The sequence below is a fragment of the Pyxicephalus adspersus genome, chromosome 7, assembly GCF_032062135.1.
Source record: "Pyxicephalus adspersus chromosome 7, UCB_Pads_2.0, whole genome shotgun sequence".
NCBI classification, from domain to species: domain Eukaryota; kingdom Metazoa; phylum Chordata; class Amphibia; order Anura; family Pyxicephalidae; genus Pyxicephalus; species Pyxicephalus adspersus.
In genome coordinates this window covers 15,390,447-15,404,989 of record NC_092864.1, presented here as the reverse complement: position 1 = coordinate 15,404,989, position 14,543 = coordinate 15,390,447, and the positions used below count along the sequence as shown (strand labels likewise).

The window sequence follows — 14,543 nt, the reverse complement described above, 5'->3', positions numbered from 1 at the left end:
GGGGGGGGGGTGACACTTGCTGTGCACAGCTGCCCATGTGCCAGAATAATCTGCAGCAATATTTATCAACCAGGGTTCCTCCAGAGGTTGCTGGGGGTTTCCTGAGTAATTTGTACCTCTCAGGTCAGTGGAAGTGACACCAATGATCTTGTTGGCTATCTGTAAGGGTGACATTCTTCCCAATGGCCACCAATGTAAAAGGAATTCTTCCCAATAACCACCAGACTAATATCCTGTGAGCTCTGGATATAATAATTATAGAAGAGGTTTTGTGAAGACCTGAAAGTTTTTTTTGGGTTCCACCATGTTAAAAAGCTGATTTACAGGAAACTTTGTGCACTTCTCCCTGTAGTGTGGTTGCAGGTTTTACATGAAAAGGGGATAACCGGCCCCAAGTGACACTTTATCAGTAGAAACCACTCACCCAGCTCTGAGACACGCCCCCTTTGGGGTCATCCTGCTGTAGTAGTACCATGTGTCGTGCCCATACTATCTATCATGTGCATGTTCTATCCACACACAGCCAGCCATTCATTAGCAGAGGCCCAGGGGCTGCTTGTATATTAAGGGTAATTAGTTGCAGCTGATTGGGTTGAGCCTCTCAATTCAATTATAAATGAAGCTTTCCTAATTGCTGGGAAAGTGAGACCCGCTGTGTACCTTCACTTTATACAAGGTAAGCCTGTTGCCTTTTTTTTTTTAAAGTGTCCATCTACAACAAAATGCAGGATTTCATTTCCTATTGGATAAATGGGTTGTAAGTGTTTTATCTGAACTCGCTAGGTGGTGAGTTTCTGCCATAATCTGCATGTATGTACAATATGCTTACAGATTATGGCACAGACCCACCTTGTTGCAGGAGTCCTGCGGCAATGACTGGTCCGGGATCCTGGCACTGCTGTGACCCAGGAAGTCGCCATCTTTAGCACTGAATGCACACAGGACTTGAGGTCCTTGGTGATCCTTTTTAGCCATTGGATGGCCACTAATGTCATTCCTGCCAGTGCACAAGATTTAATCATTACCTGCATCTGCATATGATGCCAAGCGTACCCTGCTGAGCAAATGCACCGCCTCAATACAAAGCCACAGGAGACAGGGCGCATGTGATTGGTCACCAAGGGGTCGTCAAAAGTGAAGATTATAAATGAACAGTATTTATATAGCACCAACATATTATGCAGCGCTGTACATTAAATAGGGGATGCAAATGACAGATGGATACAGACAGTGATATACGAGGAGGAGAGGACCCTGTCCTGAAGAGTTTAGTCTAAGACCATGGGGAAATATCACACAAGATGGAACTGCTACTTGCATTGGCCTGACCTGTTTGAAGTGCCTAAAGAACAAAAATGTAATATTGTATCTAAACAGTCCTTAGATTTGGGGGCTGCTTTATTGTATCATCATCAGGCTTCCTTTTAACATAGTGATTCTGCCAATAACACTTTCTGTCCCAGGGTGACAACACTTGCTCCCTATATCTTCAGAGAAGCCGTGTTGTCACCCTACTCTGCTTTTCCATTTAGGAATGGAGGTATTTTGTAGTTCACAGGAGGTGGGTAAAAAAACTGAAAACATTAGTTTAGATTTCAAATTGACCCACATGAAGTAACTAGAATATCGGATTTCTAGCAAGATCATTAGGTCTTTTCTGTACCTAAATGTAAATTTATTTAAGGAAAAAAATCTAATGCAGCCACAACGTTTTAGGATTATATGCAATTATTTTTTGGCATTGCATACATTGTACAAATTTACCGGCATTGGAATGTGTGCGCTATACGCACAGCTAGGAATACAGCCAAGTTCATCGGAGCTCCCGCCACGTCTTGTATATAATCTTCATGTATAAATCTATTATGTTTTGTCCTTTCAGTCTTCCCACTTCTCAAATTCTTGTGTCCTCATTTTCTCTATTCCCATAAATACACGAAAGCAAACCCTTCCCCCTCACCTCCTCCCGCTGTTAGCCTGGGGAAAGGCAGGGGGGACGCACTACCCTCCTCCTCTAAAACATCCAACCTGGCATAGTCCTTTTCCCGGCTGTTGCATACAGTCCAGATTTTATTAAATTTTGGTATTCTGTTGAAGCCTGAAAATATGAATTGTACGCGTCCTGATACTTTTCAGCCCTATTTTTGACTATTTTTCACTTGTATGTCCTGCTATTATTGGCAGGGGCTGTGACTACTAAATTCCCGGACGTCTGCAGCATTCATAAAGTGCCGAGTGGTATGTTGGTGCTATATGGATACGTGATAATGAAAAGAATGACAAATTTAGGTCTACTTTAGTTAGACAGGAGACATTCTTATGTGTGGAAAATGTCCATTTGTGGTTGGGGATCTGTAGGACCAGCTTAAAAACCATGGTTGTATTTAAGGCTTTGCACACAAAACACACGTCCTGTCACGTCCAAAACACAAAACTCATGCCCACGATGTTCATCTCATATCTGAAGCGTGTACATTGGTCCCCTGATGCTATTCATTAAACTATTTTGGCCAATCAATGCATTATTGATCGGGGGTGACCGCCGTTTCCTCCTATCAAACAAGGTGCCACTTTCTCAGTTTCCTCTCCATTGAACAGAACAGTGCTATGTACAGTGTTTATTCACTCACCTGTCACAAACTATTACAAAAGATCATTTCTAGTGACAGAATCTTACCTGTGTACATAGCCCTTTGGTTCTACATGTTATTCTTGATGCCCATATAGAGAACCCTTCCAATTTTAAAACTGGTGCACCATAACCCCTACCATTCCTACAAATATTCCAGTGGGGCAATGAAAGCCTTAATGTAAACCTTTCCTGAGAAAAAAAAACATAGAAAATACTACCACAAGCTTCCATCTGATGATTCTAAATGCCAGGGTGTTCTGCTCACCCCATGACTTGCTTTGCAGGAAAGTCAGAATTCCTTATCCAAGGTCCTAGGAGTTTAGAACCCCTTCTTGTTCCACCTTGCCTACCACCAGGCAGAATAACCTATTCTGTATTCTGGTTGCTCAACAAGAACCCTACTGACAAAAATAAGTGGTGTGGCCTCCTATAAACAAGCTTCCATTCACTTTTGAAACACCCTGTGGGGCTGACATCCTTATACTAGTTTCACTACCAAGAAAATTGTTGATTTGGAATGAGCATGCAGCCAGTGATATCGGAAAAGATAACTGACCCTATGCAAGCTTGTTCCAGGTCTGTAATTCACTTACTAATGAAGCCAGGATCAGGTTGGTATTGAAGGATCTACGCCTACTAAATAAAAGCAGCCTCGTTTTTTATCCCCTAGTAGTGTCTAGAAATTTCTAACACCGGGGAGCATTTGAAAGAACTTTCAGTTCTTCTGGGAACCCCTACTATAATTACCATATCCACAGCTCAGACTACATTAGTGTGGTGAATGTCTCTTACATTGCTGGCCTTAAGGAAGAATATCACACAGATAGCCAAGAACATTGGTGTCACTTAAACTGACCTGAGAGGTACAAATGGCTCAAGGAACCCCCAGCAATCTCTGGAGCAACCCTGTTTGAGAAACACTGGGCTAGAATATTGGGGGTATTCATTGGTCATGGCTTACCCTTTTTAGTATTTGAAGAAGCCAAATAGTTTTAAATTTAAAATATAACTTTTTTTATTTTTTATTACAGTGCCTCCTAATGCCTCCCCTCTTCGAGAGCGGACTCTGATTGCTGTGAAGCCAGATGGAGTACAACGGAGACTAGTCGGCGAGATTGTCAGGCGCTTTGAACAGCGCGGGTTCAAACTAGTGGGCATAAAAATGTTGCAGGTATCAAGTGTGACCACAAAGCACATATTCATCTAAATATCAGCAGGGCATTTCAGAGCAGTCTCATCAAGGAGCAGAAAGTTGCACAATGACTCTTCCTCATTGTTTTACTGCTGTGATTCATCAGTGCTTATACTGTAAAATAATGCAGATGGTGGTTTGTAGTGATGTACAGTATGCCAATGACGCCTGAACTGATCTCTTGACTGATCTCCCCTAGGTGTGGGATAAAATTTCATGTAGGGACTAGTTCTAAAGATTAGTACTGAAAAATTTTGCCATGTCTGAGTCAGAAGTCAATTTAGTCTTCCTTCTAAAGGGAATTGGCTACCAGGGCTAGTCAAAATCTCAAATTTTTATTAATATTATAATCTGCAATAAGTATTCTTACCGGTTTGATAGCCATTCCAGCTTTCGAAATGTCAGATACCCTGGGTCCTGGAATTAAATGAACTCCTGCATGGGTGTTATGTCATGCCAGCCTGGGCCAAGATCAAGGTGGCCAAAGATTGGAATACAAAATAAGATGTAACTGTGACGAAGAGTATATTCTGGGTTTAGTTCTGCTTCATGGGAGACTACCAAACACTGCTGTTCTGTACCTGTCCTACTTCTGTACTACTCTGCCATCAGGTTACATTATTCACATTCATATCATCTGTCTATAGCAGCTTTTCTTCACCAGGGTTCCTCCAGGAGTTAGCTAGTGGTTCCTTGGGCTTTGTCCAGGGACTAAGCAGGCACCATTAAAAGGAAGGCCAACCAAACACCACTTGGCAGAGCCATTAGTATTTTTAGGTGTCTGTAAAGGCTGACCACCATCATGAGGGGCATTTTTCCTGCTTATTCTGAACGGTGTTTAAGTGGTTCCCTAAGATATATGTATAGCGAGGGTTCCTTTAGGACTAAAAGGTTAGGAAAGATTGGCCTATACATAAAGTTGGCTTTCACTGCAGAGATCTTGTGGAAGCAGAACTGTTAGGTAATTTATCATTCCCTCTTTATTAGAACCTTTATATGTGGGTTTGTGTCTATCCAGATGGACACATGCAGCTTAATAGCAGAGCTTTTCATTATACTCGAGCAAGCTTATTGTTTGGGTTGCAGAAATGTCAGGTTTGACTGTTGCTACTTTGGTGACGGGGGTTGCTGCTATACACGGTAATCATGATTTCCTTTTTCTATCGGAGACCATCTAAAACAGTCTGGGACAAGGGAAGGAAATGCATATTTGCTGTGTTATCCAATTCTTTGTACTGAGCTAGTCTCTGCAACACAATGAACAGTCTTGGATTGTCTGCGACAGAGGCTCCTTTGTCCAACACATTTATGTGCAGTCTTGCCTTCCAAAAGATTAGTGATCCAGATAGCCAGGCTAGACAGCATACCCTGGTCTTGGCTCTCTACTGCAGCTAAACTAAGCATGTTGAATAACCACTGCTGTCCAGCACCGTGAATGCAATACATTCTCTTAAAGTGTACATTTTGCTGTTTTAGGGACAGATTTTAAGAAATGAAAAAGGACACTTTTGTCACTCTTAGTTTGGTTCCCCTAGTGGGTAGTAGTTCAACAAACAGGACCCTATGGATTGTTGTTTGTATAATTACATGGCTGGATATTTTTTAATACCTACAATTTATTAGTTTTATTGCACTGCCTTTACATCTACTAGAAGCACAATACAATCAACTGACATAGGTTTAGCATTGACAAGGTCTTCTGTAACAACCCTTTAAATGTACATTTTCTCTGCCTAGGCTTCAGAAGGAATTCTAGCTGAACATTACCATGACCTTAGGAGAAAACCTTTCTATCAATCTCTTATACGGTACATGTCATCTGGACCTGTAGTAGCCATGGTAAGTGTTCTATTTAGTCCTGACCTAAATGGTGAGGGTTCAAATTGGTGACCTTTTTCCTCCTGTTTCTCTGAGTCTATAAACTTGTCTGCAGACTTGTCATCCTGTCTTCATCAATCTTTTAATAAATGAGTATAAGTAAAGGTCCAGTGGGGGAATCAGGACATTTTCCTGCTAATGGTCCTTCATCATTGAGTGGCTTTCCTGTGTGTTTCTGTAGGAATAGAAAGGTGGCAATTGCCTACCTATAATGGTTTCTGTAACAAATATGGCAGAAGTGGTCATCTATACCCCTTTATTTATTTTTTTTCTTCTCACCCCTATAGGTTTGGGAAGGATACAATGTTGTACGCACTTCTCGTTTTATGGTTGGTGAGACCGATGCTTCTCTTTCCAAGCCGGGCACTGTGCGTGGAGACTTCAGCGTCCATATCAGCAGGTGAGACTTAATTCTCTTTAGAATAAAAGGAAACACTGGCAATGTTCCATGTTTTGCTGAACTTGGAGTGGCTCTAGGTGTCAAATTTTAATGCATAGTGCACAAAATGTATACCCTGTCCATTCAAGACAACCAACAGTTTTTTTTTTTGTTTTTTTCCTTAATCTACATCAGCATTTTTCTCAACATATTTCATCAATCCCATGATATTCTATTTTGCCCTGGAAGGCAAAGAAAACAGACTGTACTTCTGTGTATGGAAGAGCCAAAATGAAGGCAAATGTGTCTCTGGAAGTCTGCGTTAATGCTGACTTTTAATATTGTGTGCTCCCTGGTTCCTTCTCTACCCCCACCACCAATATCTTTAGATAAAATGTGTCCCTCCATGAATGGGAATCCAGTAAATAAAAGGCAGGCCAGGGACAGTCTGAATGGGGAGGGAAAGCCTAGATGATATTTTTCCTATACCTTTGCTCAATTTAAATATTGCTTTGTCTGTGTGGTCTACCCACTGTTGTACAGCCTGGCATTTGTTTTTGCCTACGTACCTGAGGAAATGGTCAGTGTGCATGGAAATAGAAACAAAACTTGCCATGGAGCTTCGGCACATTGGCACATATAGTGATTTGACTGTGTCTTCCAGGTTCTGTGTATAGCACATGCACCAATTGTACTGTCCAAGCATAATGCAAGTGGTGGTGGTAGGCCACCCAGCAGGGTAGTGGGTGAGCTAGAGTGTAGTGGGGTAAGGGGCACTTGTCTCATTATTGTCAGTGTTGCAAATTGTTATTAAACGGCTATGGAATATCTGCTCCTTTCTGAATTTTGCTGCTATCATTTAATTGCAAGGTAACGTGATATGAGGAGTATGCAGCTTACTCCATATTATGTGTTGCTATAGTGCTGTACAGAGCCCATAGTCATGTACCTTACAGTCTTTCCTAGGACAATCCAGAGGTGCATTACAAGCCATTTACAGGGGAACAAAATAAATCTACCGGGCTTCTTTCTCCAGCTATTGGCTGTACCTTGTGTGGCTGGGGAGGGAGATAATACAGTAAACCTCTTTGTGGTCAAAGCACTGGTTTGCTTTAAAATTTTTACTGAGTGACCTTACAAATGCCATCAATGTTCTTCTGAAAGTGGTATATGCCTAGGTATTTAAATAGAGCCTGAACTGCAAGGAGTATGTAGTCTATTGCCACAACACCTTGCGTAAATGCTAGTTGCTTGGATGTCCTTGCTTTTAGTACTTTGTCAATGACTAGTAATAAGCTAATGAAAACAGTCATGTCAGTCAAGGATGATCAAGTAGCCTGACAGCCAACTAACTAGCATTTCTAGGAGAAGTCCATAATGGGAACCAGTTTAAATTTTTTTTCTAGGCCAGGGGTGGGCAAACTTGTTTGCTCAGGGGCCCCAATGAGTTTTAAAATTTGACAGATGGGCCAGGCCAATATTAGATGAATGGAGAGTGTTTGTATGAACTTACATATACTATGTGTAAAAGCTGTTAACTAAAAGTAAAAGAAAACATACATTCAAATTACATTACATTTTAATAGGAGCAATGTTGTTGGTCACCCTTTTTAGCCAGTGGACAATTTTGTAACAATATTTGATGGGCCGGAATAAAAATCCCAAAGGGCTGTATTTGGCCCGCGGGCCATGGTTTGCCCATGCCTGTTCTAGGCCATGGTGCTGGTTCTGGATCTGAACCTTGTCAGGAGGATATATTTGCTGTAATGATATTTTAAAAGGAACTTCTTTGTCCCTTACAGGAACGTCATACACGCCAGCGACTCTGTAGAAGTAGCAGAGAGAGAAATTGGCCTGTGGTTTCACAGTACTGAGCTAATCAACTGGGAAACGTCTGATCACAATAACTTGTATCAAGTTTAATGCTGCTATGTGGTCCCTAGACATGCAGACTCTTGCACCCTTCTAAGGAGTCCCTAGGCATCTTGAGACTGGCATTTTGTCTTCCATTACAGAGGCACCCATTAAAGAGACATCGATTCCAACCAGGTCTAAGTTTTGCGAAGTTGGCAGCTCTCCAGCCATCCTGTTACTGTTTAATAAATGTTCTTTTTTTTTTTCTTATGTCTTTGTATAAAAATAGCTATGTGCCAGTGTCCTGTTTATACCATCAATCTTAAATTTGTTCTTATGTTGGGTGTTTTTTTTTCCATTCTGTCCCCTCTCATGGGAATGTTGTGTAGTTCTGTGATCTTTCTTTTACTTTCCCGGGAAAGTGTCTGTTTATTAACCCTGTACTTTGCAGCACTTCATTGCAGCTGTAGGGCAGAGGGTGAATCACTGATTGAGAACTGAGGAAGTAGACTAAACGCCCTCTGGATTATTCAGCAAAGCAATGAGGATGTGCTAAGTATAGTCCCCTGTGGCAACAAATTGCTTTTCTCACTATAATGAGGTGAAAGCTGTTTGGGATCATTTTTGATCTTTGCACATTGTTCTTTGTTACTAGATTTGAGGATAACTGCAGTTTCAAACAAAGTGCAATTATCTGGTTTGTCTCCTTCCTCTGGGCCAAACAAAGTCCTCCTCTCTCTCCGTAAATGTGTACTTACTGAGAGCCAGCAGACCTGTTCTATAATTTGTCCTGGTTACACATGCATTATCATGACCTCTATGGGGCTGTGTCCTGAGCAGATACTGGTCCATAGCGGTGTAGAGTGCTGTAATCCACTAAGCCAGATAAGTGACAAAACTGTGGCTATTGGATTAATGCAAGTATCTGTGAAGGGGTTATTTAAGGTATTAAATGTGTGCATTTCTTTCTAAACTAATAAAAAAAAATGCCTCTAATCAAAAGAAATTGAGAGGCCCCTATGCGATAGAGCAAATCCTTTGCTCAGGAAGGTGGTGGTCTCTGTGCAGAGACCTGTCATAGCCAGAATTCTTATCTGGGGCTGTCTCCCTAAGGACTGCAAATCATTGAATTTGTCACTTAAAGCTTTAGTAGCATGTTTTAAAGCAAGAAAGTAGAAATCACAACTTTGTAATTACTATTAGCCATACTGTGCCTAAAGGAAAAAAAATCCCTTATTGCTCAGGTAACTGTATACATAATGGAATATTGTGTGTCACATTCTAAAGTGCATCTACCTTTCCTTTATTACATCCAAATCACACAGGTATAGTGTAAAAACCAAAGCTGGCTCTCCATCATTGCATCCTGTAAACATGCAGACTTTGGCCTTCAAAGTTAATGTGGTTTTTTTCCTTTTTTTTATTTTTTTTTTTAAGTTTCCTTGTTTTGCTGGTGTTTCTTTGGCAGGGAATATAGTGACTGTGTACAGGTAAAGCAATACTACCGCTATTCAAAAGCTGTCTAACCCCCCCCCCCCGGGAGTCAGGATACATGTCAGGATTTTCATATAAGCAGAGTGTCTTTGTCAGCCAGAGTTGAGATGAGTGGTGGGAACAATGGATTTTAATGATTAGCACCTTGCCTAGTGTCTTCTAAACCAAACTTTGAACATTTGGCAGCAGGTGATACGCAACCATTTACTATCACCCCCTTAAATCCCAATAATACATGGGGGTAGAGTAGCACATCTGGTCCGATTCTTTAAAAGCTACTGTAACAAAAAAAATTGCTTAACATTTGTCATGAGAGATGTGTCAGAATACAAAGTGCATCATGGTATTTTGCTTATTTTGCTGTGTATGGGGCTGCATAGCCACAGACCCGTCAGAGTATCAATACTGACCTGGTCTAGTACACAAAGCACCCACAATGGCCACGTGAAGGTCAGGGTTGGAACGTGGAGCAATTAAAGATGGCTTGGTCTGATGAATCATGTTCTCTGTGAGATCTAATAGATGGTTGAGTGTGTGTGGGTCATTTACCTGCGTGCACTATGGGAAGAAAAAAGGCTGGTGGAGGTGGTGTGAATCTGCTGCTGACACCTTGGAGCTGGATATCACAGGATACCTTCCCAGGTCTTGTAGTGTCTATGCCTCAGGGGCAGATATATAAGGAGGTGCAAAGTGTGCTACCGAATAAGGGCACTGAACCCTACTCACCCAACAGGGCCCCGAGTCAGTTCTGTGCAGAGGACCACTGATGGCTATGTTTGCCACTGGTGGCACAAAGAGGATCATATACCTTTTTTTTTTTTTTTTTTTTTTTTAGCAAACAAAAAGAAAATGTAATCAGTAAAACTTAACAGTTTTCACTAATTGTGGCTGTTAATACCCCTAACTGAGGAATGTTAAAGTGTAGGGGATTTTAATGTACGGAAAATCTCGGGCTTAACGAAAAGAGCAACTTTTTTGAGCCCGTACGAAGGTCGGGCTTAACGGCAAGGAGGTTAATTGAATGAATAGGAGCGCAAAGCCTTCTGGGATACCTACATTACACATTCCGGGAGGCTCTTGGATGCTCCTTCTGCACATGCCCAAGCCTTTTTGTGAAAAGGAAAAACAATTGCCGATACATGCATACACAGTGAGATCGCCAATTCTTTTTCCCATCTATGTCATCTGATCTCGAGCCTGAGTTGGGTGATGTAGGAAGAAGAACCAAGAAGAAGAGGCAAAGATGGCTACGCCCGGAGCGCTGGCACGAAGACAGATGCTTGGACGACGCGGGACCCGATGGAAGAGACCTCAGGACCCATCGACTGCCCTGCAGAATTAAAGGTAAGTTAATTATTTTTGTTTTGGAGGACTTTGAGTTTAGTTCCTCTAAGAATGGGGGGACAGCATTACAACCAGGTACATTTTCAGCAATAACACCCCTCTTATTGCCATTATGACAGCTTTACTGATACAACTAGACATTAATTTTGACTGAAGAATAAACACTTTGCAACATGAGCTAAACAGCAATCAAACTTCTCTCATACACATCCATACTGATAAGAATAAAGGCCTGCACATGCGCACTGGACGCCTGAACTGCGCAAGTGCAGAAGTGACAAGCTGAGACGACTACAAGTCCCATAAGGCTCTGCGTTAAGAATTCGCGTGGTGTAGGCTGGGAAGGCTGAATACAAAGTCCAGGCAGGTCTGCAGAGTGGAGTGAGTATGAGGGGTCCGGGTGTTGAGAAGGGACAGGAGAGCTCCCCATGTCTGCTGAAATGTGAATTTATTATAATTTGTATTAACATGTGCTAACCACCTTGTATTATGTGCACAAGTCACTGTATATATGGCTGGTGAGCTCCCTCTATGCCTGGAGCTCAATGTAACATCAAATCTGTGCTCACTCCTCTCTTTTATGTTTAATAATTGTAAAATATTTAAAATAAATTCACAAACTGCAGAAGGAAGAGATATTGCCATGTAACTTGTAAATGTGCATATTATGTTTCTACATGATTGTGTATTTATTTATATTTATATTGTGTTTTATAATATGCAGTATGATGGGCAGGACGGTGGCTCAGTGGTTAGCACTGTGGCCTTTGCAGGGTCCCAGGTTTGAATCTTGGCCAGGACACTATCTGCAAGGAGTTTGCAGGTTCTCCCCGTGTCTGTGTGGGTTTCCTTCCACGTCCCAAAAACATGCAGTAAGGGTATTTGGCTTCCCCTCAGAAATGACCTTAGACTACTTTAATGACCAATGACTATGGTAGGGACATTAGATTGTGAACTCCTTTGAGGGACAGCTAGTGACATGATTATGGACTTTGTACAGCGCTGCGTAATATGATAGCGCTATATAAATACTGTGTAATATTAATGATGTGTAGAACCATGCATAGGAATAATAAAAAATCTGGTTACTCCAAACTGAAAGAGCTAAATGCTTCTTTTTTTTTTTTTTTTCTTTAGGGGCAAGTACATACCTTATACCCCGTTCCCCTGGTAACCAGTGGTAGGTGACTATTCGGCGTCATCATTTGTGGTGTAGAACTACTGGGCCTGCATTGTAGATGATGAGGTCGGTGTCTAATACCCAGTGCCTTAGAGAGGAGGCTGCGGGAAGGGCGATTGGGGTCGAGGAGCATGTGGGGACAAGGGGGTACTGTAGGTTAAAATGCCTGTTTGCAGCCCTCCGAGATAAAAAATGAGCAACTAACCCTTGCAGCGTAGGGGTAACCCCACTGAAAACAAATTTTTTTAATTAATTTTATTGGTTAGTGTAAAGCTACAGTGACAGTTATCCCCAACAGGGGCCACCTGTTGTTGAGGAGGGGCCCTTGTGCAGCAGCACACTTTGCAACTCCTCCTGTGTGCCCTGATCAGCTGTATCTTTATCCAAAAAAGTTCTGCAAGTAGTTATATTTTATGTGTAAGAAATAACCTGCAGTCCTTTAGGGGGCGCTCCAGAGCACTTCACTCACCGATCTCTCCAACTTAACTGTCCAATCAGCAATGAGCATTAGGTCACTGATTGGACTAGTCACCAAAGGGGCATGTGGAACTGCTGCAGAGAGCCCAGTACTCTGTATAAAGCGGCAGATGATTCAAGGGACTTTTTTATGCTGTTGCAATTATTTTCCACATATTTTTTCAAAACTTAAAATAATTTTTGGAATTTTAGAGCATTTTTAGGGGTCCACTCCCTGTTTTAGCCCTTTGGGAGTCCTGTGTAACTTTTGACTTTCCTTTGCACAGGGTTAAGCGAGCCCCCCACCCCTGTATGCTTGCATGTTACAACAATCACACACTGGTTTAGCCTTTTTCAAACCTTACAAAGTCCACTTTGCTTCTCATCCATCAGTCTAATGCATGTTCTGATGATGTCTGAGGCAGTTACTGATGATCTTGGCACCCAGCGTCAACTTGAGAAAACTTTTTTTAACCCCCAAAAATTCTACTTGCTTAGATTTTATTTCAGTTCTACTTTGTGCGGTGGCATGCTTACTTGCATTGCGTGAATGACCTGGAGCATATGAGGTACATAGTGCACCCCCTAGTAATATTGTTATAAATTATTGTTTGGGCGCATTAGGAAGAGGATTGTCTTCTTCTATATCATAAAAAGATTGTGTATTTATTCAAAAATCTTCATAGAAAGTTACAGCAGCAGTTCAATATGAATACATGAGTGAAAATTCGTGGTGACACCCTGATGGATGTGAAATCTCCAGGATATAGTTACAAAGCCATCTATATCATTCCATACATTCAAATATGGACATAATGAGGTACATAGTGCACCCCCTAGTAATATTGTTATAAATTATTGTTTGGGCGCATTAGGAAGAGGATTGTCTTCTTCTATATCATAAAAAGATTGTGTATTTATTCAAAAATCTTCATAGAAAGTTACAGCAGCAGTTCAATATGAATACATGAGTGAAAATTCGTGGTGACACCCTGATGGATGTGAAATCTCCAGGATATAGTTACAAAGCCATCTATATCATTCCATACATTCAAATATGGACATATGTACAGAAATAGAGAATGAAAACAATATGCTAATACAACTCAATATTAGTTGTACAATACAATAATACAATAATACAATACAATATTAGTTGTACAATACAATTATTGTAATACAATACAATAATTGCTCCAGCCTTCTAGGCAGTCCTAAACTCCAAAGGTGACTACTGTCAAGGAGGATAGATATATGACATGTTCTGCCCTTCACTTCACATTAAACTCCAAAATAGCATCAACTCTGTCAAGTAAGATAGATACATGACATATTCTGCCCTTCACATTCAGTTACGTACATGAGTATGATATAATAAAATTATGGCTTTCTAACAATTCCTGCTCTTGAGGGTGAGATTTATTTGATGCCTCAAAAGTTCTTACTCCACCATTCATAAAATTAATACAATTGAAATCAATCAACACCTCACTATAGCGATATTATAAATATACCTTTGTAAATGTATGTTATAAATTTATGATGTGATTTTATAGTTAATTAATGTAATCATCTATACAGATTTTATTATGTTGATCTCGCTTCTTTTAGTCTCATTGGTCCACTGAAAAGTCTTTTCCTTCTTATCAAGAGATAATCCTTAGAACACAATTTGCATTTCCTTTAAGCAACTTGAAACTTATAGATAAAAGTCACATTTATGCAAATATTTTTATATGTATAAAGGAGTAGTCTTTTCCTTATCATTTGTCTTTTGGCTGTACCTTTATTATGTTGGTCATCATCAGGAAGCTATTTAATCTTTTCTGGATACTCATGGCTGGTCACAGGTCCTTCTCCAGGTCATCACTGTAGTTCTTATCCTATTGATAGTAATTCTCAAAACTTGAGAATATCAACATCATCATCAGTCACACAACTTTTCATCAGGAGAAGTAATTTCAACAAATCATTTCGACATCTGGCAATGTAGCATGTAAAACCATTTACCATTCAACATGTGTAAAGTGACAAGTGGGCATTCCTGTAGGCCATAATATCATAGTCCATGAATTCAACTAACAATAAATGTTTTCTTTAGTATGCACGGAGATGGCAAAAGTTTGAATTGTCT

The 14,543-nt window shown here is 40.7% G+C and overlaps 2 protein-coding genes across 4 annotated transcripts in view; both read left to right on the top strand.

The window, feature by feature from the left end:
• NME4 (NME/NM23 nucleoside diphosphate kinase 4) overlaps positions 1 to 9,682 on the top strand; it is a 10,729-nt gene extending 1,047 nt beyond the window's left edge. The window contains exons 2-5 of the mRNA XM_072417594.1: positions 3,664 to 3,803; positions 5,562 to 5,663; positions 5,990 to 6,102; positions 7,884 to 9,682. Of these exons, the coding sequence (XP_072273695.1) occupies positions 3,664 to 3,803; positions 5,562 to 5,663; positions 5,990 to 6,102; positions 7,884 to 8,004 (476 nt within the window). The 3' untranslated portion in view covers positions 8,005 to 9,682. The remainder of the gene's footprint in view (positions 1 to 3,663; positions 3,804 to 5,561; positions 5,664 to 5,989; positions 6,103 to 7,883) is intronic.
• Positions 9,683 to 10,393: 711 nt separating this feature from the next.
• The window catches only part of DECR2 (2,4-dienoyl-CoA reductase 2), a 19,776-nt gene continuing 15,626 nt past the window's right edge, over positions 10,394 to 14,543 (top strand). The window contains exons 1-2 of one of the 3 annotated variants that reach the window (XM_072417591.1): positions 10,394 to 11,154; positions 11,911 to 11,953. The gene's annotated coding sequence lies outside the window, so the exon portion shown is untranslated. The remainder of the gene's footprint in view (positions 11,155 to 11,910; positions 11,954 to 14,543) is intronic. The other 2 variants (XM_072417593.1, XM_072417592.1) reach the window with 2 other exon arrangements.